Consider the following 23594-nt stretch of genomic DNA (forward strand, 5'->3'; position numbering starts at 1 on the left):
CATTTATACATCAGCTGTTGAAAAGTGATGGACTGCACATAGAATTGTTTCACATCCATCAGGTAGGACACCAGGGCCCACATATGGCGAGGAATGGTTTTTGGCCTGTTTGCCAGAACTGGGTCACAATAAGCCATAGCAATACCACATGTCAACCAAAGGTGCCAAAGGTAGCCTGAATTAGTTTTGTTATTTGAGTCATATTCTCCACGTACCACTTTTGGTCCAGATCACACCTCGCAGAGAGCAGCGCATGTTTGCCAAAACTGGTCCACATTTGTTTTGGGATATTTGCTATTTTACAAGCGGGCAACTTTGGGCTCACAACCATTTGTGCCGACCACATGAAGCCCAGAAGTGCTGCATCATTGCCTGAAGTGGCAAACATCCGACGCTGTCTCCTTTTCTTCTTCTTCTTCCACCTAACTGATCAAATCCTGGATGAAAACTGCAGTTAAAACCTCCACTGCTGTCTCTGACAGTGTTCTCATGTAGAACACATTAAACAGCTCACAAAGAAATGAAAAAGTTAATCTTATAACCCAGATTGTTTATTATTAAATACATGTGTGGGACAGATTGAGATGACAGTATGATTTAAATCACATGTAAAGTTTATTTAAGGCTTTGACTCATGTCCAGTCTCATTCCTGATTCAGTGGGTGAACATTTAAATCATTTCTTGTTTACTGTCAGATCTAAAGCTTTGAGCAAAGACACACATCACTGAATATACAGCATTTCAGAAATGTTCAAGAACATTGTGTATTTCCCAAAAACTTTCAGCTGGGTCCAGTGACCAGATATTTATTTCATTTTGCATTTTGATACAAGCAGGGTGAGTAAAATGAGTCAATGTTGTCAGGGGCAAAACAAATACCTAAATCTATAATTCAATATGTTGATCACTGATTGAAGGTGGGTAAGTCATTTCCTAGGATGACTTTCTCCTCCGTGCCGTGTTCGTCGATGGTGACGATGAAGGCCACGCCGCCGCTGGAGCCGTCACGGTTCATTGCCAAAGAGAGAGCTATGAGGGAAAGAGAGAGAGGGAAAAGGTGGGAGACCATAGACTTTATATAACGATGGACAACGTGTCTCAACAAAATATCAAATATACTAGTCAGTCTCAGCTGACAACCTATACTGCAACCATCCACCAGGGGCTTCACTTTCGGGGTGATCTTGAGGTGAAACAGGTGAGGACACTGAACTGAAATAGTTTTTATGAGATAAAATATTTAATATAAGATGAAATAAGAGAAGAATTGATCCTCTCACTAAAACTTACTGTTGGCGACAAACTGCTGGCACTCCTCCCTGCTCATTCCCCGGCGAAACTCCGCATCAACAAACCCGTAAACGTAAAAGCTGCCAGAGCCACCAATTGCAAATGGCTGCCTTGTCAGGAGACCGTTGAGGGTTGCAAACACCTGGGAGAGGTCAAAGGTCACAGGAACAGAGGGGAACACTTATGTTACATTTGTCCGAGTGATATTTCTCGTCCTCTGCAGTCAGCTACTCGTGCTTTACTCACCTGTCCACCTTCTCTTCTGTCCCAGCCGGCCACGATCAGATGCGCTGACAGCTCCTCCTTGTACTTGTACGAGACGTTCCGGACCAGAGTGGCAGCTGAGCGAACCTGGGGGTCGTCACCTATCTCAATACTGACAGGACAGAAGGCACAGTGGTTGACTGTCTCCGCTGACCAACACAGTTACAGTCTACATTTTTTTTCCCAGATTCACGAGGTCACTTTGACCTTTGACCTCAGAAATCGAATCATTTAATGTTTGACTCTAAATAAACTCGTGTTTGTACCAGATCCTTCCGATACCAATTTCACAAGAATGCCACAGATGGGCAGATAACATGATGCCTCAGGCCACTGACTGGCTCCGGCACCATAACAATATTATTTTCCAGATTCTCCCATAAAGAGAGAAAGACAAACAAAAAAAGACACAGCTGACAACACTTTAGTACCTGTGGACATCCAGCTGGTAGTTGACGATCTCTGCAATGGTCTGAGCGTCTGCTGCAGATCCTGACAGAGCACAGTAGATCTTGTCATGGAGGGGAGACAGTTTGTTCATCACCCTGTTCACCACTGATTCTCTGGACGGAGGGATGAATACAGAGGGAAAAGAAGAGGATGTGTAGTGGGTGAGGAAAAGTGGAGAGAGAGAGAAGGATTTCAGATATGGTCGACGATAATCCCAAATATGATATCAAGATAAAAATGATATTGTGGGCATGGAGGTGGTTAAGAGGTGATGAGCACAGCTAAGAGTAGTTGGTCCAATCAACTCTCCCTGGATTCAAACTGGCAGCAACTGAGGTGCCAGTTTGAATCCAGGGAGAGAGAGAAACACGAGCAGAGACTGAAGAGACTGAGCTGCTCTGAGCTGCAAAGATCACTTTCAGTTGAGTTGTTTGGATTCATTTGTTTTGCTAAAAGAAATAAAGATGCTGAAAAGCAACAGCACTGTCTCTGGCTGTGTGGGAATCCCCAGTCAATGCCTGAGATATGTATATGTATGTCTGTAAAGCCCTTTGATCAGCTTTTGTTGTTTTGAACGTTGACTTGACTATTTCAAATAAATGTCCGGAAACAGAGACGTTCCAAATTCTGAGAATCCTGCAAGATCCAAGATGGTTTGTGTTAAAATCATAAATGTAGATTTTTATAAATACTGTTTTTATCAATGTGACATTAAAATCAGTATTAATGTATTTCAGTCAAAGAGCAGTCATATAATTTAGTTCAGAGCTCAAACAACACATTTTAGAGCAGAATCTCTTTTCAGACGGATCTTTGAAGGTGTGGGTTTAAACTCAGGATCATGATGAACATTCACAGAACAGCAAAACATTTAACATCAGTAGATCAATTCTAGGTTTGTTTGCACAGTGCATGAACAATATATCCACATATGTTGAACCTTTATTGATGAAAGTTATGGTGCAACAATCACTGATATTGTTTTATTGTCCAGCCCTGATTTAAGGTTGTTATTCTTTAAATTATATACTGGACACACTGTGCACGCAAACACATGCACACGCACAAAACTCACCCCGCAGACACGCGGGAGTCAGACCCCAGCACGACTCCTCCATTGAACTCTATGGCGATGATGGTTGTCTACAAACAGGAGGAGAAATGTTCAGAACTGCTGCGTAATTACGCATCTGGCAGGAGTAACAAGACATTACACCTCGTATACTTACTCCGGTTTTCACCTCCTCAGACAACCACTCAGGCCCCGTGTCTCCCAACATGTCGACGCAGAGATCCGGTACCGACGACACGGACTGTAGCTGCCTGGAAGCCGAGGAGAGAGGAGAGAAAAGGCGGCGCCAGACGAAAACCGAAACCTTCAGTCGAGGAGTTTAACGACGTTCCCTTGTTGGAAAATTCTGTTTTTCACCAGTTCTCTCGTTTGTTCTCACCAAATAACTTCTGCGTCACACGGACTCCATGTTTTCCTGAGTTAAACCGAAATTGAAAGTTAAATTGTCCATCCGGCGTGATTCAAGCGAACGTTAAATCCTTTAAGATAAGATCCAACTTTATCAAAGTTTTTTAAAGATGCACTTTCAAAGGTATTAGATGTAGACACGAGATTAAAAAAAAGGAGTCAAAAGAAAAAAATAAAGTAAAATATATAATATAATATATATATTTAAAAAAAAATTTCACAACAGCAATATGTTGTATATCGTAGAAAAAAAACGGTGTGTATTATTATACTGGTATATACACAGTACTGGAGTGTGTGTGTGTGTGTGTGTGTGTGTGTGTGCGTGTGCGCGCGTGTGTGTGTGTGTGTTATCATGATTGTAACAACAACAGAGACTCCTCCCTCTTTTATGACCAAGTCATCAGGGAAGATCTCTGTGATCACGATGTGCACGTTCAGTGATGTAAACGTTACAACATGTTGGGGAACAAATGTTCTCTGTTGAACAGATGATTAAATAAAACAGTTTAGAGACGATTGAACACTTCAGTCCTGCAAAACTGAAGCTTAGGAGGCATTTAACACAATGATGCATTGAAACGTTTTTCTTCCAACAAGTGCAAGTCACGTGTTTGTGACAAGCAACGTCTCCACCTTTCATTCTCTGCTGAGGAATCTTATGGTTTGATTAATAAAAAAACATGATCATGGAGGTTTTAAAGGAGACGACACTGAGTGACACAAGGAACGTTGAACTTTAAAGTTTGGTATAACTCATTTATTCCACATCAGAGCCACAAAACACGAAATATTTGTGTTACAACATAGTGAGAGGGAACACAAATTTGGGGCAAGTGCAACAAAAAAACATCAGAAATCGACGAAGAGATGTTGAAGCACAGAACCAAAAAAAGAAAGAAAGTTTAGGAAAATATTTATTTTAAATTTACATATTTCCTTGAAGACAAAACATAAAAATCAAAAAGAAAACTGATTTATTTGAATGGAAACAATTTGATGTGATGGTGGAATTTTGAAGTTGGGCCATGAATCTGTATAAACTATAACAACAACAGGTGACACTGCTGTTAACTACACACTGTTCAGTTTGTCTCGATGACTTCAGGTGTGTGATTTGGATATCTCAGTCCAACATAACGATTTAGAATCAAACCGTGGAGTTGAATCCTAATCAAAACTCGCCATTGTACAAAACAACATGAGAATATCAGCAGGACTTTGAAGGTGGTCACTCGTGGTGGAACTTGGGCAGCTTGTCACCAGGTACGACCACATGCTCCACCCCCTTTTCTGTGACCACCACCAGGTTAGCCACGCCGCCGCTGACGTTGTCTCGGCCCATGGCCAAAGCAAGAGCTGAGGGGTCGGGAGGAGGGCGATGAAGCAAAGGAAGGGAGGAGGCAGGAAGACAGACAGGGACAAAAAAAACTGTAGGTCAGCAACAGGAAGTGTGTAACATTTAAACAGCTCCTCACAACAGCTAACAGCTGAATGTGTTAAAACTTAAATCAACATAATTAATTAAGCAAGAAAATACCATTAAGGGCAAACTGTAGACATTCTTCTCTGCTCATGTTGGGTTTGTATTTGGCATCAACGTAGCCGTAGATGTAAGTGCTTCCTGAGCCACCGATGGTCACAGGCTGACGGACTAACATCCCACCCAGAGACACAACGTACACCTGGGGAAGCGAGGAGGACATCATTACATGCAGCAGAGGCCGAACGTACTCAGCACTGTCAGCACCTCAACCTCCACCAACCTGTGGTCCGTCCTTCTTGTCCCAGCCTGCTGTGATGAAGCCGGCCTGCAGCTCCTCTTTGTTTTCGTAGCACAGTCCCTTCAGCACCGATGCTGCTGCTATCACCAGTGGAGGCGTCTCCATCTGGACGCTGTTGATGAGGATCAGCAAAGGTCGGGGGAAGTGAATTTGAAAGAAGACGTGTGATTCCTTTTCAGTTTTTCTTCCCTCTCGTGTTTTCTACATATTTGTTGGAATGTAAATGTGAATGTAAAAGTTAAAAAGCCCAAAGTCTGTGGGAGACAGACGGTGAGGGACTGGTTTTTGGGGCCTTCTGGTTTTTGTTTCTAGTTTTGATCACGTTTGAGCAGGTTTGGTTGCTCACAGGTAAACAGTCCGTGTGCAGAGCAAAAGAGGCGGAACATATTGAACGTGACGCATCAGCTCTCAGCGTTTTGATGGATCTGGATTCACGTGCAGATAGCTGTTAATAGAGTTCTGGACCTAAAACAAGCATCACTGTTTAAGTTCTCTGTGGACAAACGTTGGACTGGCGTGGACTCTGACTGTTGACAGTGTACAGCAGACAGAAGACAGAGCCTCGGTCTTGTTGTACATACTTTGTGTGTATGCACACATGTACATGTATCATTTCGGTCATAATGTGTTTAATATGTGTACATGTATTTGTACAGTATGTGTGCGGGGTACCTGTGGAAGGACAGGTGGAATTTGGCCGCCTTGGTGACGGCCTGAGCGTCTGCGAGCGAGCCGGACATGCAGCAGAAGATCTGGTCATGAACCTGAATCACCTTGTTGATGGTCTTAGATGAGACATATTCCCTGAAGACGAGAGAATGAACACAGTCAAAACACAGAGCGACACCACCTGCAGCAGGACGTCATCACAGACTGAAATGAAGATGGACGACGTGACAGCTCCCCAAAATGAAGCCAAAGAGTCTCGATCGCCACCTGGTGACTGGCAGCAGTATAGCTCATAAATCTGGCCTCCTCCATGTTTGTGAATGGGACATGGGTCAAAGTAAACAATCAAAAGTAGAATAAATGGTTGCTGTCATTTTATCTAGTTCTTATCAAACAGACGTTCAAGTGTCCATGTTCCTAATAAGTTTGGTTTTTAATGAGGCAAAGTTTTATTCATGAAGCTCAATAAAAATCAGAAAGCAGAGTTTAAAACAACTTTCCAGCAAAACAAAAGGCATCAACAGGAGCAGAATAAAACTGGTAAAAGAAATAAAAAGGACAAAATCTACATAAAGTGAGTAAAATAAATAATACAAATAAAACAGATCGAGATAACGAAAAGAATCTAATGAAAATAAAATACAATGATGGTATGACCTGTGGTTTATTTACAGTCTATATATTATTTCTATGTGTTTAATGTGCTCGGGTGCATGTTTACTTCTCTGTAACTTTAAATATACGGATGTTTCTCATCTCATCTTTTCTCACCCTCCCATTGAAGCCCTGGAGTCTGAACCAATCACGACCCCTCCGTTGAAAACAGCAGCCAGGATGGTGGTCTGAGGGCGGAGAGAGAGAGAGTCTGTGAGTTGTGGTTCTCCAGCATTGATGATGGATAGAAGAAGACAAACATGACAGAAGACAAATACAACAGTGGACAACACAAACACAGCATCACATGGCGTCACTCAAGGCTATGAATTCTGGGATTTGGAGTTCTGTGAGGGGGGTGATTTTTTTTCCTCACTGAAAATGAAAGTGTAGTTTTCTTCGTAGAAACTTAAAGAATAAACTCTTTCAGGTATTAAAGGTGAACATTCACTCATACAACAACATCTGGAACATGAACTTGTTCTCTCGCTTTGTCTCTAATCAGGTGAAGCTTCACCTGTTCGCAGCGGATGTCGGTTCTTGATTATTTTACTCTTGAAAGGTTTTTCTTCGTGTTTCACGAGAAGAGAGAGAAACAGAGATGACAGCGGATTCACTCACCCCTGTGCTGACTCCTTTGACTCGTGAGTCCGTGCAGCGTTTCTCCATTTTCTCTCCAAAATCGAAAGAGAGGACGGAGAGGTGACGCACGAGTCAGAACAGCGACCTCTGGCGCACCGTGACGCACCGTGACGCAGAGAGACGAGCACAGGAGCCGCAGTCACATCCACGATGGCGCTATCAAATGTCCTGGAAACTCCTGCTGCCGGGTTTAATTTCGACAACAACGCGAGGTATGAGCTCGTTTTAATGATTCCGAGCCACGGACTGAATCTGTGATGAGCACAATCACATGTGAACTCCGGTTTTACTGAGACTTCATCAGGGGCAAAAGTGAAAGTAACTTTGTTGAGTGCGTTCCTCTGATCCCTGTAAGGACACACTGATAATGTGTTGATTATAAATATAATATATATTCACAGATCACCCCTGCGCTGTCTCTCTCTGTAGAAATGCTGCACTCGAGGGTCTTTTTGCAGGACAGTCACCGAAACCTCTGAAAACAGGCACCACCATCGCAGGAGTGGTGTTCAAGGCAAGTTCACATCTGAGTATATGATATTAATATAAACAGACAAAATGTGTTGTTGATTCTTTTTGAAGATCTTGGACTTTTGTGCAGCACCCTGAGACAACTGTTTGCTGTGATACCCTGCTATATAAATACATTTGATTGATTGATTCTTCAAGTAAATTTGAGTCTGCACATATTTTCCAGAGCTGTATCGACTCTTCAGCGAGTCAGTGTCGTGCATCAGTTCCAGATGAATAAAGATAGAAACTTTCAGAAAGATGAAACATGACCGTACTGTTATTGTTGTGAGAACAGACGCTGCATTCAAGTTCTCCACAGAGACGAAATGACACGATTAGAAAATCAAACACTAACCCGACATGGACATTACAAAAAAATGGAATTTGGAAGTTTCTTGATGTAAATGTTGAACTTCGACCTCCAATTCCACACTGCATGCCTCGCCAAAGTAAAAGAAGATTCAACAAGTGTTCAATCTCGGAGCCCATCGGCCATCGTCTGATGATGAATTAGCATCTGGGGGCAGCGGCCACTAATTAGGATCTTAGTGTAGACTCAGTTCTCCATCAACTGTACCTGCACTGTTTATAGTCCAACTAGTTTCTTTCATCACGAGTCGAACGTTTGTCAACCGTCAGGGACCAAACAATATTTCTGTTGTTGGTGCAGGATGGCGTGGTACTGGGAGCAGACACACGAGCTACCTCCAGTGAAGTGGTGGCCGACAAGATGTGCGCCAAGATCCATTACATCGCCCCGAACATATAGTAAGTGTCACGAGGATTGGAGCAGAAATCCACCATCAAGTACTCTCACTAGTATCATTCTGGAGATCCTCTGGACATTCTCTGGGGCTGTATGTGTGAGAGCCTCCACACTTTCTGCAGCCAGTCCCTCAGTAAAATGTCCACAGAAACTCCGGAGCAGCTAATGAGAGAACACAGCAGGAGATCCTCCGCAGGATTCATGTGAGCAAGTGGGTGTGTCCATTTACAACATGGGACAGATGCACAAATGACGAAGACGAAGATATCAAGAGCGTTTGTGTGTCGTCAGTGTCCAAGAACGAGTCCTGACCCCTCACTTTGCCCTTCCTCCCGCCTCACATGTTCTCTCACAGTAGCTTCGGTTCTTCTTTCTCTCTGTAGTTGTTGTGGAGCAGGAACCGCAGCAGATACAGAGAAAACCACAGAGATGGTCTCCTCCAACCTCACCATCTTCTCGCTGAACAGTGGGAGGAACCCTCGCGTCGTCATGGCCGTCAGCATACTGCAGGATATGTTGTACAGGTTCGTGTTTCCCTTTGACACGTACTTATATCTTAGGGTGTGGGAATGAGTTATACAAGAGTTTAAAGAAGCTCTCACTTTCTTTAAAGTTCAGTTTTTAAATCTCTGCTCCTCAGGTATCACGGCCAAATTGGTGCAAATCTTATTCTGGGAGGAGTTGACTGCACGGGGAACCACCTGTACACAGTGGGGCCATATGGGAGTGTGAATAAGATGCCTTACCTTGCAATGGGTATGTTCAATAACACTCTTCTGTAAGTATGTGCACAACTGTTGTTGTCGGAGCCGAGTCTGTGGGGTTTCTGCAGGTTTCAAGAAAAATGTAAAACTTTTAACATCATTAATGAATGAAATTTAAGATGTCAAGTGTGACTGATATGAAGGAATATCAGAGTTCCAGAATGACTTTTCTCTTATAAGTAAAGATAAGGTGACGTAATCGAGTAGAGAGAAACTTTTGTTGAGAAAGAACTTCAACACAGAGAGAGATTGTAAAGCAAACAGTGCGACAGAAGTGGCGTTAGATAAATGTCAACACAGTTAATGTGACACAAAGAGACATTAACTCTTGGATTTACTACCCACAGGTGAGATGTGTTTCTTTAAAAGCTGGTACATAATATTTAAAGATATTTAAAATGGTTTAAGGCCTTCAATTGAGATGATTCAATTTCAGACTTTTAAGACCCTTTGGAAACCCTGTGTGTTCACTACGACGGCTCAGGTCTTTTTTTTTATGGCTCAAATGTGTCATTTGAATCTGAAACACAAGATTTCACACTCCCTGTTCAGTGCAAGTATTTTATTTGTAAGTGTCAGAGATCTTCGTGTTTTACTCTCATATTTGATCAACATGATGTATTTATTCTGCTCTGTTGTGTTCATGCAGGATCCGGTGATCTGGCTGCTCTCGGGATTTTAGAGGATCAGTTCAAACCTGATCTGGAGGTCTGTTCACTGTTGTTAACATCCTGTGACAGTTCTTATTAGTCCTCATCATTTAGACTGAATCACAGAAGTGTTTCATCTGTATTTGGATAATTGCTGGTATAGTATGGCACTGCCAATAAGTCTCTACATTAAACACATGAATTCTTCTCCATGTTGATTTGTGTGTGTTAGCTGGAGGAGGCCAAGGAGCTGGTGCGTCTCGCCATCAACGCTGGCATCATGAGCGACCTCGGCTCAGGCAACAACATCGACATCTGCGTCATCACCAGAAAAGGAGTGGACTACATCAGACCATACCAGGAGTCAGAGTACAAAGACAACAGGTACAAGCTCAACTTTATTTCACTCAGATCTCTGTCCATTCCCAGCAGTTCCCTGAAATCCAATCGAGCTGCACCAAGTTTCACACACTCACAGACTTCAGTTCCCTAAACATGCCAGATCCATAAAGATTTGTCCCTGGGAATTTCTGAGCCCGTCCCCTGATCAGCATGAACATTCATCAGTTCCTTCTCCCTCTCTCTCCCTGTCTTTCTCTTAGGAAAATGAAATACAGGTACCGTCCAGGCACGACGCCGGTCCTGACAGAGAAAGTTGTCCCCTTCAAGCTGGAGGTTGTACAGGAGACGGTGCAGCAAATGGATACAGCTTGACCCACAATCACACAAAAACACCACAACAATTATCGTATTGTGATTTGTCAGATATTAAATAAAAGCAGTGAAAAATCTCAGATGTTTGATAAATGTCACCGTGTCTTCTGCTCTGCTGCTGCACTTCACTGACATGGAACAGAAACTCTAAGACTTCAGTGGTTACTGCAGCACAAGAAGGGAGGCCAAGATTCAAACGTGTTTTTACAATAAATAATCATGAGAATAAAAAGAAAAACTAAAATCCAGTTTGACCTCAGTTGCCTCATTTCTTTTGATTCAACAGATCCAATAAAAAGAAAAAGGTTTGTGCTGCAGGTCACGTTCATTTATATCAATGTGAAATATGTTAAAATGTTTAATTAGGTTACAATATATATAAATATTTCTAATTAGTTGTTGTACATGAATTACAATCAAGTGCTTTGATATGTTCACTGTGTGTGTTCCCTAATATAAAGTATTACCATATATATACATATATATATGTGTGTGTATATGTACATGCTCAATAGCCTCTAATAACTCTGTATTTTAACATGTCCTGATGGTAAATTGATGCACATTGTTATGTACTAATAAATAAGTCAGCTCACTCCCCACAACCTCAGTGCTGCATTTCTGCTTAGAGACCGATGATGAGAAAATACCACGCTTTCCTATTGGTTTGTGCTTTGGATGGTTTTTGTCCTAAGAATATTTTTTATTCTTATCGATTAACTATTGGATGAAACAAACAAACTATTGGATTAAACAAACAGAAACGATTTGATGAGTTATTGATGGTTGAACACAGGTTCTTTATTTTTATGAGACGACGCTACAGAAATTCTAAAAACTTTCACTTTCGGATTCATTGTTACGCACAAGGAAATGAGTCTTGACGCGGTGTCAGGCAGCTTCGTTATTTAGGACGTTTGATGCATCTTCACTCTAGAAATAATTACAACATATTTTTTCCATCAAATACACAATGGCTCTTCTGGACGTGAGTGGTTTTAATCGTTACTCTGAACTCCGCGGACAGATTCTTCCAGCGGGACAGACGCGTCTCGTGGACCGAACCAACCACTACAGCTTCGGGACCAAAACTCCAGAGTTTGCTTTACCTCTGGGTGTAGACGTGAGTACCAGGATGTTTGTAATGAAGTTATCGAACTGAGTCCTGTCCGGTAAACCGGCCTCAAGCCTGACGCGTCACACGCTCCAGACGCGGAGCGGATCATTTTACGCGTCACTTGTTTTCACTGTATCTGTTTCGAATCGTGCGTTTGTCTTCATGATGATGTTCTGAGCAAAATATCAGGTTATGAAATGTATATTCTCTGACACACACACACACACACACACACACACTCACACACACACACACACACACACACACTGCGCCATTGCTCATGCGCCTTTCTTTGGTTCTGTTCCAGCCCTCAGTGTTTCTCAGGTCCTGTAACCGGGACGCAGGTGTGTGTATTGACCTGGACCACGGTACGACCACCTTGGCCTTCAAGTTCAAACATGGAGTCATCGTGGCTGTGGACTCCAGAGCCTCAGCTGGACGATACTTATGTAAATACACATCTGAAGAAGCATGAAAGCTCGAATTGGTCAAAACTTTACTGGTAAATGTAAAGTTGAACTGTGGTGCTGTCATCTTGATTCACTCTAATTGTCTCCCTTTTCCAAAATGTGTCACTGCATCGCAGCTTCCAACGATGTCAACAAGGTCATAGAGATCAACCCCTACCTGCTGGGCACCATGTCGGGCAGCGCTGCAGACTGTCAGTACTGGGAGAGACTCCTGGCTAAAGAATGCAGGTCCGTCATGACAACAGCTTTGAAAACATATATTCTCTGTATTAATATATAACATAAGATACGATGAGATGAGGTTTTATGAATCCCAAAGGAAATTCCTGTGTCAGCTTGCCCCAAGAAATCAGACGAGATGACAGAATCACAATAAACTCACCTGACACAAAGTCATGAACTGCAGCTTGTGGGTTTGCAAGGGTTTATGGGATGTGTAGTTCATCCACTCTTAAAATAATTATATCCACAGCCTTGTAACTTCACTTTTTAAAGTTCTTTCATATTGTTTCATTGTTGTGAGTTCCACAGGTTTTTAAGGAGAGTGTAAAAGAGGCTGATTTATCAATTGATTTTGTAAATAACTTATTGGTTCTTTCTTTTATTATTCCTTCATCCAGACTGTACAGGCTAAGGAACAACCACAGAATCTCTGTGGCTGCTGCCTCCAAGCTGCTGTCCAACATGATGCTGGGTTACAGAGGCATGGGCCTCTCCATGGGGAGCATGATCTGTGGATGGGACAAAGAGGTGAGCTGTGGACGGGTTTGTGCAAAGTTGTGTCTCACAATCATCAGAATATCAAAAAGACAATGGTGTTTTTCGGCACTTTAAATAAAGCGGAGCCTTTGACCGCCCTCTTGGTTTTATTTCTAATTCAAATCACAACGCCCGATCTCGCCCTGTCAGAGAAAGTGAAAAGAAAATTCCAGGTTTGCTCCAAAACTGAATGAGTTTTTTCCGAGGCCCATTTCTCAACCTCCCTCGTAGTTTTGTGGAAATGTGTTGAGTCTTTATCTGGTTATCCCACTGACCAACAAACACACAATCAAACAACTGACGGGGGTGAAAACATAACCTCCTTTGTGAAGGTAAATATTCCCTTGATATCCATCTGCTCATGGTTGTGAACCACGCACTGACCTGCAGGGTAAGTCTAAACATGTGATCAATGAAGACATGACTGCTGTTCTCCAGGGCCCTGGTTTGTACTATGTGGATGATAATGGGACGCGTCTGTCAGCCAGCATGTTCTCTACCGGCTGCGGGAACACGTACGCCTATGGCGTGGTGGACAGCGGTTACAGGGAAGACATGACGGTAGAGGAGGCGTATGAGCTGGGTCGTCGAGGCATCACTCACGCTACGCACAGGGACGCCTACTCTGGTGGAGTCGTGAACAGTGAGTGAATCCTCCTAAACAACATTTCCTGTCACCGCTCAACTGTCAGCCATTATTAAAGACAGGGTTAACCTCTGTGTGTGTGTGTGTGTGTGTGTGTGTGTGTGTGTGTGTGTGTGTGTGTGTGTGTGTGTGTGTGTGTGTGCAGTGTACCACATGCGAGAGGACGGATGGATCAAGGTGTGTAAAGACGACGTGTCAGAGCTGATCCATCACTACAGGAAGGGAATGTTCTGAACTTGACCCAGAAACACAGATCAACCTCAACAACTGTTTTGTGGGAGTTTGTGGTCGAGAGGATCTCGATGATTATGAATAAATGAAATGTCAATGCACAGATAACAGACCAGTGAATTTAAACTGGGTCAGACCTTTGTTTCATTATTGTTCTAATCATGTAATGTGGCTCCTGGACATGAATATGACAGAGCATCATGTACAGATGTTGTGTGGATGAATTCTGATTTTCTCCTTGGCCAAGCTTCAATAAATATTTCAACATCAAAGACATGAAAGGCTCCTGGTTGTTTCTTCTCTGAGACGTCTTCATCGTAACACAGATAACTGGTCTCTCAGTGGAAGACACGGTTACATCGGTTCATGTAAACGTTTATACTTGTTCATTGGTTAGTAATACAGCAGCTGTGATGTCATGTGTTGCCGTGCAGAACTCCGCCCTGCAGGTTTTGCCCTTGAAGGAAATGATGTCCCATAAACAATCAACTTGATATTAGCACAGACTGTGAGGGGACAGAGGTTCACGACCACAGGATCATTTACAGTCATGACCTTTCTGATTATTATTTATTATTTATCTGTAAGAACTGTCTGTGATGGACGTGTCCAGGTGAGTGTGTCTCTGTTGGGGTGTCCCACAGCACATTACAGCTAGTTGAGTCCACGCAGCCTTAAAACTGAGTGTGAGCGAGAGATCAGTGGATCTGCTCATGTCTGACAATGAAAACACTCAATCACAAAGTGGTTTTACACTTGACTACAAAACAACAATAATCCTCCTAAAATAACGAGGTTGTTAAAGACAGCAGCAAATCAAACGTGAGAAAAGACCAAATGACTTCACAATAAAACCACCACAACCATTTTCTCATCATGTGTAAAATGTCTTTGTCTTTTTCCTGGAAAGAGTCACAGGTTTGACCAAATAGGTTTTTCCTTGCTGCTCTTACAGGTCAAATCCACATTTGTTTTTTCTCTGGGACAATAATGAACATTTGAACTTTCACAGACGTGTTCAACTTTTCTACACATTGAATCACAAAGAGACAGAAATCCAAGAGAGTATCAGGGACTTTATTCAAAACACAAGTACAAAAGGAATGAAACAGCAAAGCAGCTTCATTTAACATTCATTTATAAAAACCCAACACGTCAACGTTCACTTTCTACACTGTAAAAATGAAAACTTGGAATTACGTTACTGCGATTTCTAAAAATATAACGAACAAAGAAAATTTAATGGATTTCTAAACGTAGTAAAAGTATTTTCTTCAAATAACTTTACTTTGTTAAATTTGTAAAGTTGCTGAATTTATGACGGCAAAACACAAAATAGTAAGTTTGTGCTGTGACACCTCTCACGTCTCATCAGGGGAAACGTGGCCTCACGTCATGAAGCTGAGTGTTCAGGTTGAATACAGGACAGAGATTCTGGATCTGCAGTTGCATATGTTGGCGGCTGTGGCTCAGGAGGTAGAGCGGATCGTCCACAGACACGAAAACTACCCCTGACAGCTCAGTGGACAATGTGTGTGATTGACGTGTGACAGAAAAAACACTTTGTGAACGAGTGAATGTGACTGAATGTGAACGGTAAAGTGTCTGAGTGGTCGATAAGACAATATAAATGTACTTAAATGTTGTGATGGAGAACATCACTGCTCAGGGTGAAACATTTCACGTCTACATGTGGAATAAAGTGCTTCAATCCTCTGGAGCCTGGTGAGCAGTGACACTAGAACTCGCAGCTCTGAGAAAATGTGAAGTTTTTAAAATGACCAAAGATCAGTTCAGTGATTCTGCGTTTTTCGAATCTTTTCATTTTTGCAGTGTAAATGTTAACGAGGCTAAAACAGAAAAGTCCCTTGTCCCTAAAAACTAACAGGAAGTCTGAAGAGAACCTTTCACATCAGAGGCTTAAAACATCCCACAACCCTTTTATAATCTCAACTCAAGTGAACTTCTAATGTTTAAGAGCACAACAAAGCATGAATATAACCAAACAAACAAAACACAAGCAACTCTTGATTCATTCATTTCTTGTTCAGGCCAATTCAAGATAGAATCAAAACTTGATTTTTATATGATTCACTTCAAGAAATAAAATAAAAGCAGAATATTTACACAACTGGAAAACTAATTTTGTACTGACGCTCGTGTTGTGTGTACGTGTGTGAACACAACTTGTTATTGTGTGTAATCTGATGTCACCTGGTATAAATCATGAAGAAGTATATTTCCTGTAAATGACATTGAATCATTAACAGAATGATTTGTGTACGAGTCACATGATCAAGACGATTCACCACAGTGAAGATGAAGAACTTTATCCATCCACTTTCTATTCTGCAGAGACACTATGAGGACTGAAGTGTGTCACTGATTCTCAGCAGGTGTACAACACACAGAGAAAACCATGTACAACATCTGCAGCTCATTCACAGTCTCCATTTACGCAGCATGTTTTTCAATTGTATGAACATTGATTGTGTCACTTGTCCAAATCACACCAGATTCAACGCTGCACTTCCTCGGGCCCTTAACAACACACATGTCGAGTGTGAAGCAGATCAAATGAACGGTTCTCCAGAGACGTGAGTCACATACAAACAGATTTCTGGAATCATTAGACAGGTTATATTTCCAGACCCTAAGATGTGGATGTGTGGGCGTCTATATATGTATATTTACATTTGTAATATTTAGAAGGATTTTACAAGGATGCCCCAACACCAGGAATATAAAACTGAAACTCTTTTGATTTTTAACTAAAAGATCAAATTTAATCGACGCCACCATTTATATTTCATATTTGTCAGTAGTTTTGATTTGCGTTATTTGTATTTTGATAAATGTCTGACCCTGACGATCAGTTTATGATGTGAGTGATGAATAATCAGTGAACTCCCAGTGTAAGGGGGAGAATGTGGTGACACTGCTTCTTGTTCCAGTGCAAACGTCCATAAACCTAAAGTGAAAAAAAGAAGATGAAAGATTAAATGTTCAGTTCCACAAAGCCACGTATTTTATGTATTTACAGTATTGAGACCTAATATTTCCACGATTCCCTCATTTAACAGTGAAACCAAATTTTACTCAGGAATAAAAAAAATGGTTTTATCAACATTTGAATTGTTGTCACTGCTGATATTTGAGCTTTAATTTCAACATTGAATCTGTTAACGTGAAGGTTTCTGATCTGTGCCTTGCTCTTAAAAATCTCTAATGATTGTTTTGGTTCTAATTAAAACAGAGGTTTTACACATGATCACACACGTGTTACTTTGCACTTAGTTTAAGTTTTGTTGAACATATGGAGCAACTCACTGTGTTCAGGAGGACGTCTCACTTGAAGAAATAGAAACTTTATCTGGGTTCAGAGGCTTTAAGACATTTGGATCATTTCCAGCTGTGAGGTCAGAAACACATCATGAGACCATCCTCCTCTGAACAGACACTTTTATTACAAACAACCAACACTGCAGGGAACAGTCCTGAAAACTCTCTTCAGCACAAAATGAAGCCTATTTAATCTACGGAGGCTTTTCTAGAGTCCTGCACTGGGTCAGGTTCCTGTGGGGAGCCTCAAATCCATTGAAAGAAATATTGGCAGTAGTGTGGACAAGGCCTAAGTGAACATTTGTGGCAAATTTGAAGAAATTCCCTCAAAGCATTCTTGAGATATCGTGTTCACAAGATGGGGACGAACAGATGAACAGCCTGAAAACATAACGCCTCCCTGACTGGCGCCGGTGTGGACCAATAAAAAGTGGAGCAAAGAGGAGTTGGGGGTGTTTTATAAAACTGGACATGTTCGTACTTTCAGCTGCTGTGTCAACGTGACGTGACGTCCTCATAAAGCATATCAGTATAAAAAGAAAACAGAGTAGAAATAGAAGTTTTACTTACGAGATGGGAGACATTTGGCTGAAATAAAAAGAAAATACAAATAATTTCAGTTATTACAGTTAAAAAAACAAACAGAATTTTGTCTTTGTTTTTTCTAGTGGCGATCCTCCTCAAACGATCCACAATATACTGTCACTTTTTATTGTTTGTGTGCTGGACGTTGTGTGCGGAGCTTTTTATGAACAGTCTATGGTGCAGAGTGAAGTTAGAAAACTTTGTGTGAACCCTGCAGCTCTTGAAACAGATGTTGGTGTGTGAGGAACTGAAGTTTGTTTCATGAGGTTTGATCCGGACGAAGCATTCGTTAAAAGAGTCTGAAATAAAAACTCCAGAAAAATATTGGACAAAGCTTCTGTGTTGGTCTCTCACCATTCCTCTTCCTGTACACAATGAATCCAGTGACAGCGAGGACGACAGCGAGAGCGACCACTGCAGCAACGATGATGATGGTGGTGGTGGTCACGTCAGTGGGCTTCTCTGTTGAGTGGAATAAAAAAACAAAGCATCAGAACCTGAACAGATGAAGCAGGTTAGACGACAACAATCTCCCTGAACCACAATCCTGTACAATAGACACAACAAACACACACAATCAACCTGTTTCTTTGTCCGGCTGTTGTTTTTAACACTGATCTAAATTTATTGATAAAAACTGAAGAAAGAAAATGACCCAAAACCAACAGAGAGAAAACTTCTCCTGCTACACGTCAGCATACATGACCTGCAGGACTGTTAGTGGAAATGAAACGTGTGTTTCCCACCGTCATCACTGACTCAAGTCTCACCTCTGTTGGACTCCACTGAGTCTTTGTCCAGTCTTTTGACGATGTCCTCCTTCACACCAGAGATCTGGAACACACAGTCGTACCTCCTCCAGTCTTCAGGTGGGATTGATGAAACCTGCAGGTCAGCGCTCATCTGGAAGGTCCCGTCATGGTTGGGGAGGACCTCTCCGACGTACACGTCCTCATGAAGCTCCTCTCCGTCTTTCCTCCAGAACAACATGGCTGAGTCGGGGTAGAAACCTGTAGCGTGGCAGCTGACTGGAGAGGAGGGAGACTTCTGGAGGAGAGACATCGAGGGAAGCTCTGGGGAGAAAGAAGAAAGACAGTTCATGGGTCATTCTAATGTATTGTATACTAATAATACCATTCCTGTTTGATTCCATTGATTTAGCATCAGTCATGTCTGTTCATATACGAGACAAGTGAAGAACTGTGAGATGTGAGCGAGACAGAGGCTGAAGTGATGCAAAGACACTGGGTGGACGATATGACGTCAGAGTAATATCACAGTATTTATTGAAAGGTGACAGTTTTATATCAGGATATTTATTTTCTTTATACAAACACAAAGTAAACCTCATGTACTGAACAGGTCCTGATAACTTCTGGTTCATGTTGGTATTTTTTGTTAAAGTGCAAAGTGAGCGCAGGTCAGTCGGGGGGTGAGGAGGGAGGACACTCGGGCTGTGTCTCAATTCAGGGGCGGTCTAACACATTCACAGTAACATGAGGTCACTGTGACCTTGACCTTTGACCTTCAGGCTCCAAACTCTAATCAGTTCATCTTTGAGTCAAAGTGAATGTTTGTACTAAATCTGAGGAAATTCTCTAAAGACATTCTGGAGATATCGTGTTCACAGTGATGGGACGGACGACCCCAGAACATAACGGCCACTAGGTGTCGCCAGAGCAGAGGCATAAAAAGAGCAGTGAGAGAGAGAGAGAGAGAGAGTAAGAAATGAAAGAGGAACATCATGTTCATGGAGGTTATGTGATTTCACCTGTTCTCAGCAGAGAGCTCTTCCCATGCTCCAGGTACTTCTTCAGCCAGGAAGGACACACCTGGGTTAAGTAGTTCTTCTTATTTGCAAGTCCAAATTTATTATTATCCCACTTCAGTTTGGTGATAACAGCCTGTGGTGTTGGAGCGATCCACGTCTCTGTCTCCAGGTCCAATGATATGAAGTCTTCTCCATCATAACCATGTTGTTCATAACCTTTAACTTCTCCAGTCTCATCGTCCCATTCACAACCAGACATGAACTGGACAATGTGGACACCTGAGAGAGAGACAGAGATCTGAGCTGTTGTTACACATCTTCACCACACACACACTCTCTCATGTGTGTGTGTGTGTGTTTTTGTCTGTCTGTGTGTGTGTATGTCTGTGAGTTTGTGTGTGTGTCTGTGTGTGTGTATTTGTGTGTGTGTATTTTTATCTGTCTGTCTGTGTGTGTCTGTGAGTGTGTGTGTGTTTTTGTCTATGTGTGAGTGTGTATGATTGTGTGTTTGTGTGTGTGTTGTTATTATTAGAGAGTGAAACGTAAACAAACCTTCAGTCTGGTTGAAGCGTTCCTTTAAGATTTCAATGTTGGCTTTGAAGTTCTGCTGTGAACCCAAAAAGTTCTGAGTGTTACTCTCCCAGTACTGAGAACCTGTTGCCTTCAACATCCAGTCCTGTTTGGGTTCTGCTTTCTTTGTGTTGCTGTCATAGTGAATGATCTGAACTTCATCAACATAACCAACACCCACAAACTCTGGAAAGTTTGGGACTTGAGAGGACGCAGTGTAGAAATACTGCAGAGAGTGAGTCCCTGCAAGAAAAGTTAAAGTGACTTTAGTTTTCAGAATGTTTAATAAATCACTGCACTCAGAGTTAAGAACACATGAAGCACATTCAACACAACTTCAGCATCTCTGTTGTGTGGTAAACAAACACAAAAATACATTGAGAGATAAAACGTCTGCTCCAGAGTCCAGACACTCTTTACTTTGAATTCTACGTCTTAAACATGGATTCAATCTAACGACTCAAAGATTTAATATGAGAAAATAATATTTTCTACTGCAGAGAATTTAATGTGAAGTGAAAACTACTTCAATTTCCAGTTACTACATGAGACATTTATTCTGAAAGTCCTCATTATCATATTCAAAATTCAAATTGTGAAATCATGAACATTTTGAACACAACATATGAGCTGTTAGTGGTTTCTCTCAGTCTATATATAAATATATATATATATATATATTCCTCCATATATACACATATATATTTATACTGGACCCAGCTAACAAATCAAAGTGTGACGTTGTTACAGGAAGGGCTTGACTGTGTTTTAAATGTATAGAATGTCTTTGGCACTGATTCCAAAGATGTTAATGTCAAATACTTATGACAAAGACATGTAACTGAGACTTTATGTTTAAATGTTAAACCATTAGATTCATGATAAATAACTAGAACTGTAATAATAATACAAAGAAAACACAAATATGACCAAACAGAACTTGAATGAAGAAAATAAACATGTATGTTTTTATCCCTGTTTTAAAATGTAAAGATAAATGCACATCTTCTTTGTTTATTGTGCACAAATAAAATTGGTGCATATGGACCAACACAAACACTGATACCTTCATATCTGAGACAGACTCATATCAAGCAGTCAGGCTTTAGTGCAGATGTGATCACATTAGAAAGTATGAACAGACATCTGTCATTTCTTCATTATGGAGGCAGCCTCATCATGAGTCTTTGTCTCCCTGCTTCTTTTCACTTCTATCATTTACATTCTAGATGAATTTGTGTTGTGTGTTAGTAATAATTTGTGTTGATGGTATTGGAGTAGGAGGTCACATTGATAACAGATCATTCATTAGTAATGTGTCATGTCAGTCATGTTACTCACGGTCTTTATGCCTAAATGAGGTTGAATATTGAACCAACAAAGCAGGAAGCTGTTTGTCCTCAGCACTTTCTGTATCTATGGAAACAGCGCCACCAACTGACCACAATAAAAACCAGAACTGAGTCGTCGCCTTATTTGTCAGTTGAGCCAGTTTAGATGAATAATTGAGGTGTTTGATGGGAAATGAATCATCAACCATTAAACAGATGTTCAAATATATGTATTTACATCAATAACAGTCTTGATTCATATCAACAGACTGAACCTGTTATTTCTCCACAACTTGTTATAAACCAACATGAAACACGAGACACGTCATGAAGAACTCAGTGAAATAATCAAGTTCATAATGTTTAGAACAGACAAGAAACTCTTGGTTTTCTCGCTGAGTTGAAACGTTGCTTCGTGTTTCACTGTTTCTTGATTTATCGGAGTCTGTTGGACTTTTTGCAGAATCGTTGCGTCATTTTGTCCAGAACCAGCTCGGACCGTGTCGATCTTAATGGTTCTGATCAAAGGACGAAATCAACTAATGGTCCGGATCAGAAGAAAGAAAAAGAAAAGTCACTTTTCAGTTCAGCTTTTCAGAAAGAGAACAGAAGCTTTCCTTCTTACATGAGATCCATGACATTTACTAACATGAACTTTGAAATCAGCTCTTTGAAACTTTATTCAACTTCTAAAATCTGAAGGAACCAAACATCCAACATTACAACAGACCTTCAAATCATTGAAGTGTCTTTTAAATACACGGAGCATTTGTCTTTCATTTCAAATCAAGTAGAAACTAGAACTCACTTGCCGTCGCGCTGTGTGTTCCTGCCAGTAGAAGCAGGAAAAGTAAAGTGTGCATTGTGAGCGGTGCTACATTTCTCTTTGCTGGACTGAAGGTAGATGAGGTCTTCTGTCCACAGAGAGACGGACTGTGGCTCCAGAGACAAAAACAACGAGACGAGAGGACACACAGAGAGGAGGGGACATCATCTGAGCCAATGAGAATTCAGGATCAGCCTCTACGTCACTTAAATCCAGGTGAAACTCACCAAACTAGGTTGTGAACTTGGGCTGAGCGCTGAGGCCGATGCGGAAGTGCAATGAGCTGTAATTCACGGGGTGTCCACTTGAGGCTGGCTCCAGGAGTTACAGTTATAGTTACAGTTATAGTTATAGTTATAGTTACAGTTACAGTTATAGTTACAGTTACAGTTATAGTTAAAGTTACAGTTACAGTTATAGTTATAGTTACAGTTATAGTTACAGTTACAGTTATAGTTACAGTTATAGTTACAGTTATAGTTATAGTTATAGTTACAGTTACAGTTATAGTTACAGTTACAGTTATAGTTATAGTTATAGTTACAGTTACAGTTATAGTTACAGTTATAGTTACAGTTATAGTTATAGTTACAATTACAGTTATAGTTATAGTTATAGTTACAGTTACAGTTACAGTTATAGTTATAGTTACAGTTATAGTTACAGTTACAGTTATAGTTATAGTTACAGTTATAGTTATAGTTACAGTTACAGTTATAGTTACAGTTATAGTTACAGTTATAGTTACAATTACAGTTATAGTTATAGTTATAGTTATAGTTACAGTTACAGTTATAGTTACAGTTATAGTTATAGTTACAGTTATAGTTACAGTTATAGTTATAGTTATAGTTACAGTTATAGTTATAGTTACAGTTATAGTTACAGTTATAGTTACAGTTATAGTTATAGTTACAGTTACAGTTACAGTTATAGTTACAGTTATAGTTACAGTTATAGTTACAGTTACAGTTATAGTTATAGTTACAGTTATAGTTATAGTTATAGTTACAGTTATAGTTATAGTTACAGTTACAGTTATAGTTATAGTTACAGTTATAGTTACAGTTACAGTTATAGTTATAGTTATAGTTACAGTTATAGTTATAGTTACAGTTATAGTTATAGTTATAGTTACAGTTATAGTTATAGTTACAGTTATAGTTACAGTTATAGTTATAGTTATAGTTATAGTTACAGTTATAGTTATAGTTATAGTTACAGTTATAGTTATAGTTATAGTTACAGTTATAGTTACAGTTACAGTTATAGTTATAGTTATAGTTACAGTTATAGTTATAGTTA

General features: G+C 40.8%; 5 protein-coding genes across 8 annotated transcripts; 2 read left to right on the forward strand and 3 right to left on the reverse strand.

Moving 5' to 3' along the window:
* Positions 1 to 596: 596 nt before the first annotated feature.
* Positions 597 to 3849, reverse strand: psmb9a (proteasome 20S subunit beta 9a). The gene is made up of 6 exons (XM_020107606.2): positions 3235 to 3849; positions 3081 to 3148; positions 1987 to 2118; positions 1538 to 1667; positions 1292 to 1433; positions 597 to 1030 (listed from the first exon to the last, which is right to left on the reverse strand). Exons 1-6 carry the CDS (start codon positions 3283 to 3285, stop codon positions 906 to 908), a joined length of 648 nt encoding a protein of 215 aa, XP_019963165.1. The 5' UTR covers positions 3286 to 3849; the 3' UTR covers positions 597 to 905.
* Positions 3850 to 4230: 381 nt separating this feature from the next.
* Positions 4231 to 7354, reverse strand: psmb12 (proteasome 20S subunit beta 12). Its single transcript, XM_020107605.2, has 6 exons — positions 7214 to 7354; positions 6710 to 6780; positions 5942 to 6073; positions 5252 to 5381; positions 5026 to 5170; positions 4231 to 4844 (listed from the first exon to the last, which is right to left on the reverse strand). The coding sequence occupies exons 1-6, from the start codon at positions 7259 to 7261 to the stop codon at positions 4717 to 4719; spliced, it is 654 nt and encodes a 217-aa protein (XP_019963164.1). The 5' UTR covers positions 7262 to 7354; the 3' UTR covers positions 4231 to 4716.
* psmb13a (proteasome 20S subunit beta 13a) lies at positions 7282 to 10889 on the forward strand. Of its 2 annotated transcripts, none has more exons than XM_069516136.1 (8): positions 7282 to 7446; positions 7664 to 7748; positions 8418 to 8515; positions 8897 to 9037; positions 9154 to 9269; positions 9927 to 9985; positions 10160 to 10311; positions 10530 to 10889. In XM_069516136.1, exons 1-8 carry the CDS (start codon positions 7385 to 7387, stop codon positions 10639 to 10641), a joined length of 825 nt encoding a protein of 274 aa, XP_069372237.1. In that variant the 5' UTR covers positions 7282 to 7384; the 3' UTR covers positions 10642 to 10889. The 2 variants fall into 2 exon arrangements, with proteins under 2 accessions (XP_069372237.1, XP_069372236.1); XM_069516135.1 differs by having other exon boundaries at positions 7310 to 7446; positions 7636 to 7748.
* A 366-nt stretch (positions 10890 to 11255) lies between these two features.
* psmb8a (proteasome 20S subunit beta 8A) lies at positions 11256 to 14140 on the forward strand. The gene is made up of 6 exons (XM_069516137.1): positions 11256 to 11764; positions 12066 to 12207; positions 12345 to 12456; positions 12849 to 12978; positions 13426 to 13630; positions 13779 to 14140. The coding sequence occupies exons 1-6, from the start codon at positions 11615 to 11617 to the stop codon at positions 13865 to 13867; spliced, it is 828 nt and encodes a 275-aa protein (XP_069372238.1). The 5' UTR covers positions 11256 to 11614; the 3' UTR covers positions 13868 to 14140.
* Positions 14141 to 14920: 780 nt separating this feature from the next.
* On the reverse strand, positions 14921 to 22512 carry LOC109646610 (major histocompatibility complex class I-related gene protein-like). 3 transcript variants are annotated; one of them, XM_069516130.1, is made up of 8 exons: positions 22272 to 22512; positions 20115 to 20375; positions 19563 to 19841; positions 18562 to 18864; positions 18146 to 18253; positions 17777 to 17794; positions 17195 to 17276; positions 14921 to 16835 (listed from the first exon to the last, which is right to left on the reverse strand). In XM_069516130.1, the coding sequence occupies exons 1-7, from the start codon at positions 22324 to 22326 to the stop codon at positions 17200 to 17202; spliced, it is 1101 nt and encodes a 366-aa protein (XP_069372231.1). In that variant the 5' UTR covers positions 22327 to 22512; the 3' UTR covers positions 14921 to 16835; positions 17195 to 17199. The 3 variants fall into 3 exon arrangements, with proteins under 3 accessions (XP_069372231.1, XP_069372232.1, XP_069372230.1); XM_069516131.1 differs by lacking the exon at positions 17777 to 17794; XM_069516129.1 differs by lacking the exon at positions 17777 to 17794 and having other exon boundaries at positions 18122 to 18253.
* Between the last annotated feature and the right edge of the window lie 1082 nt (positions 22513 to 23594).

The sequence above is a fragment of the Paralichthys olivaceus genome, chromosome 20, assembly GCF_024713975.1.
Source record: "Paralichthys olivaceus isolate ysfri-2021 chromosome 20, ASM2471397v2, whole genome shotgun sequence".
NCBI classification, from domain to species: domain Eukaryota; kingdom Metazoa; phylum Chordata; class Actinopteri; order Pleuronectiformes; family Paralichthyidae; genus Paralichthys; species Paralichthys olivaceus.

Bases quoted from the DNA above. Each gene is read 5' to 3' on its own strand.
- psmb12 (XM_020107605.2), bottom strand. From the start codon at position 7,261: ATGGAGAAACGCTGCACGGACTCACGAGTCAAAGGAGTCAGCACAGGG. The intron at 6,781-7,213 runs GTGAGTGAATCC...CTCCGCCCTCAG, and splicing joins TCAAAGGAGTCAGCACAGGG to ACCACCATCCTGGCTGCTGT. The intron at 5,382-5,941 runs GTACCCCGCACA...CCTCATCAACAG, and splicing joins TTCCACCTGTCCTTCCACAG to CGTCCAGATGGAGACGCCTC.
- psmb8a (XM_069516137.1), top strand. From the start codon at position 11,615: ATGGCTCTTCTGGACGTGAGTGGTTTTAATCGTTACTCTGAACTCCGC. The intron at 12,457-12,848 runs GTCCGTCATGAC...TCCTTCATCCAG, and splicing joins CTCCTGGCTAAAGAATGCAG to ACTGTACAGGCTAAGGAACA. The intron at 13,631-13,778 runs GTGAGTGAATCC...GTGTGTGTGCAG, and splicing joins CTCTGGTGGAGTCGTGAACA to TGTACCACATGCGAGAGGAC.
- LOC109646610 (XM_069516129.1), bottom strand. From the start codon at position 22,326: ATGCACACTTTACTTTTCCTGCTTCTACTGGCAGGAACACACAGCGCG. The intron at 20,376-22,271 runs GTGAGTTCTAGT...CTTTTCTTGCAG, and splicing joins AACACACAGCGCGACGGCAA to GGACTCACTCTCTGCAGTAT. The intron at 18,254-18,561 runs GTGAGACTTGAG...TCCACTCAACAG, and splicing joins CTCAGTGGAGTCCAACAGAG to AGAAGCCCACTGACGTGACC.
- psmb13a (XM_069516135.1), top strand. From the start codon at position 7,398: ATGTCCTGGAAACTCCTGCTGCCGGGTTTAATTTCGACAACAACGCGA. The intron at 9,986-10,159 runs GTCTGTTCACTG...TGTGTGTGTTAG, and splicing joins AGTTCAAACCTGATCTGGAG to CTGGAGGAGGCCAAGGAGCT. The intron at 10,312-10,529 runs GTACAAGCTCAA...TCTTTCTCTTAG, and splicing joins TCAGAGTACAAAGACAACAG to GAAAATGAAATACAGGTACC.
- psmb9a (XM_020107606.2), bottom strand. From the start codon at position 3,285: ATGTTGGGAGACACGGGGCCTGAGTGGTTGTCTGAGGAGGTGAAAACC. The intron at 3,149-3,234 runs GTAAGTATACGA...TCCTGTTTGTAG, and splicing joins CTGAGGAGGTGAAAACCGGA to ACAACCATCATCGCCATAGA. The intron at 1,031-1,291 runs GTAAGTTTTAGT...TTTCCCTCATAG, and splicing joins CCAGCAGTTTGTCGCCAACA to CTCTCTCTTTGGCAATGAAC.